This window comes from Cynoglossus semilaevis, unplaced genomic scaffold (assembly GCF_000523025.1).
Source record: "Cynoglossus semilaevis isolate Cse_v1.0 unplaced genomic scaffold, Cse_v1.0 scaffold489, whole genome shotgun sequence".
NCBI classification, from domain to species: Eukaryota; Metazoa; Chordata; class Actinopteri; order Pleuronectiformes; family Cynoglossidae; genus Cynoglossus; species Cynoglossus semilaevis.
The window spans coordinates 3,701-6,025 of NW_007585221.1; the positions used below are offsets into that span (position 1 = coordinate 3,701).

At 44.4% G+C, this 2,325-nt stretch overlaps 1 protein-coding gene across 1 annotated transcript in view; it reads left to right on the forward strand.

Annotated features, from left to right (window-relative positions):
* Nucleotides 1–328: 328 nt before the first annotated feature.
* LOC103398969 (golgin subfamily A member 3-like) overlaps nt 329–2,325 on the forward strand; it is a gene marked incomplete at its 3' end in the record, with an annotated part of 8,308 nt that continues 6,311 nt past the window's right edge. The window contains exons 1-3 of the mRNA XM_025053924.1: nt 329–792; nt 938–1,199; nt 1,985–2,317. Coding sequence (XP_024909692.1) covers nt 1,034–1,199; nt 1,985–2,317 — 499 coding nt within the window. The remainder of the gene's footprint in view (nt 793–937; nt 1,200–1,984; nt 2,318–2,325) is intronic.

Genomic DNA, 2,325 nt, shown 5'->3' on the forward strand with positions numbered 1-2,325 from the left:
TTTTCTTACAGCTGCATATTTTCAGTTTTAGCTTTAAGCAGCATTTTATGTTCAAACTGGTTATATGTTTTAGCACATCTCTTATGATTATTTATTCTATTATAAAACATGATTATATATGTTGCATACTTCTATAAACTATGAACATATGAATACATTTCATCCACAAACAATATCCGGTTTTTTTACAAACAGAAAAAATAACTCACGGTTTCATTTTTTTATATTTTAAAATAAATCCCACTGTGTTTTGTTCTTTAAAAATCCCAATATTTCGCACACGGGATTCCGTCAGAAGAGCTCGTCCCTTTAGTTCGGATGAACACTGTTCGTCCTCTGTTTCTAGCCGGACGATTAAAGGGACGGAACCCAAACAGCCACGTAGTAAAAGGCGAAGCTGTTAAAAGGTGAACATATTCGCTCTTTGTAACGTTTTACCGACGTTGTCATTTCCCGAATTGGACATTAATTTCTGCAGCGCGCTTTCGTGACAGTAAGTCGTTTGTTGTTTGGTTTATTTTTATATAAATTATTTGAAGAGACGCCCCTCTTCCCGATGTTTCTGAAACTAGCTAGAGCGTTAGCACAGCGGTCCCGTCGATATTTCAGCTAGCTGTGCGGCTTTTTTTCTCTCTTGGATGGATTATTTCAAGTCCGTATAACTGCACCCCGCGGACACGTAAGGACGATTTAAAGGTGTCGGTTGCGTCTGTTGCTTCCACGGACACGTCACGCCGCTTTGCTTCCGTGCTGCTGTCAACGATAAACTCAGGAACCCGGCCGCGTTACCAGGTGTGCCGAGTTTTATCCTTATGGCGCCTTACAACAAACCTTTTTAAGAATAAAAACCAGTTCCCGCGCATTTTTAATGCTCTTTATTCTGTGTCGTAAACGTCTAAATGAATGTTGTTTTTTTGTGTGTGTTTTTATCGCTCAGTGTCGGACATGATTCCTGCTTCCTTGTCTCCTGGAATTGTTCAGTGAGACATTCTTTCCAGAGTTCCGCCTGTGACACCGACTCGACTCGAGGCAAATGGACGCCACGCCGTTAGAATCCGCTCAAGTCAAAGCCAGTGTTTTCCAGAGGGAACAAATAATTAACGGTAAAGATCCCGGTGGTCACGGTGCGGGAGGCGGGACAGAACTGGACCACAATGGACCGAAACACTTGGATCAATTCCGGGGGAAAGTTTCTAACGGTGAGTCCTCTCTTCTCTGTTGGGTTTATGTTCATAGTCGATATTGTTTACAGTTTAAGGGTTATGCGTTATCGGTATGTATTATCGGATATATATCAATGAAGTGGGCGTAGTTGTTAGTCTTGACCTGTCTACCTGTCCGCAGCGCCCCCTGTTGTTCGATCAACATCAGGTAGGATTTGTGTCAATAAAATGTTTTTTTTTTAAGTTAAATAAATGATTGGAATTTTGATGCCTTTTTTTTTGGTCAGTCTTTTTGCGAACACAGTTTTCGTCATAACATAAGGAAAAAAATATGTTCCTCAGTTGCTGATTGGTTGATGAGAATGAGACTAAAATGTGTTCTACAAATCATCTCGTCGCTCAGCAAATGAAAAAAAATGTATCTAATAATTGGATTTGATTGGTTTAAATCGTAACGGTTTATACCGTTATAAGTTTCAAGAATGGGCTCGTCTCGTCATCGAGAGTCGCCACATGGTGGTTTGGCATAGTTGTTGTCCTGATGCAACATTCCAGCCCTGGATCGGTGGTTGAGTAGAAGTGAATCTGGAACCTTCTTCATGCCTCCCCCCCAGAATTTCAACGACTAGCCTTGAATAAAAAAATATGTTTTTTTTTTTTAACGCTTTTATTTTGTAATCTTTTATTTGCCTTTAATGTTGATTTAAGTCGCTGCCTTGCACAAAGGCAAACACGGTGTGTCGGAGTCGTCCGGCCGGTTTACCTCGCGGCCGTCACGTCTCCTACGACTGGTTCCTTTTGTCACGTCTCTCCACTTTCAGGTCCCGTCGGTTTGACCGAAGTCCCGAACGGAGACACGCCGACACAGGGCACCGTTCCGGCGCAGGGACCCCGCACGAGTGAGGGCAGCAACATGCAGCATGTCGCCCCCCGGAGTCAGGAGCCCCCCCCAGGTGCGGCTGCACATCCACCCGTGATGCTAGAGCTGCCTGAGGGCGCTAGTGCTGGGCTCGCGGGTCACACGGGTCACACGGGCGACGCACTGCAGTCGCTCAAACTCAGTATACCTATGCAGGAAACAGAAATGTGTGAGCATAAACCCCAAACCCCCCCTGGCACTCCCCCCCCCCACATTTCAAACCACGACAGCTGCGGTTGTTTT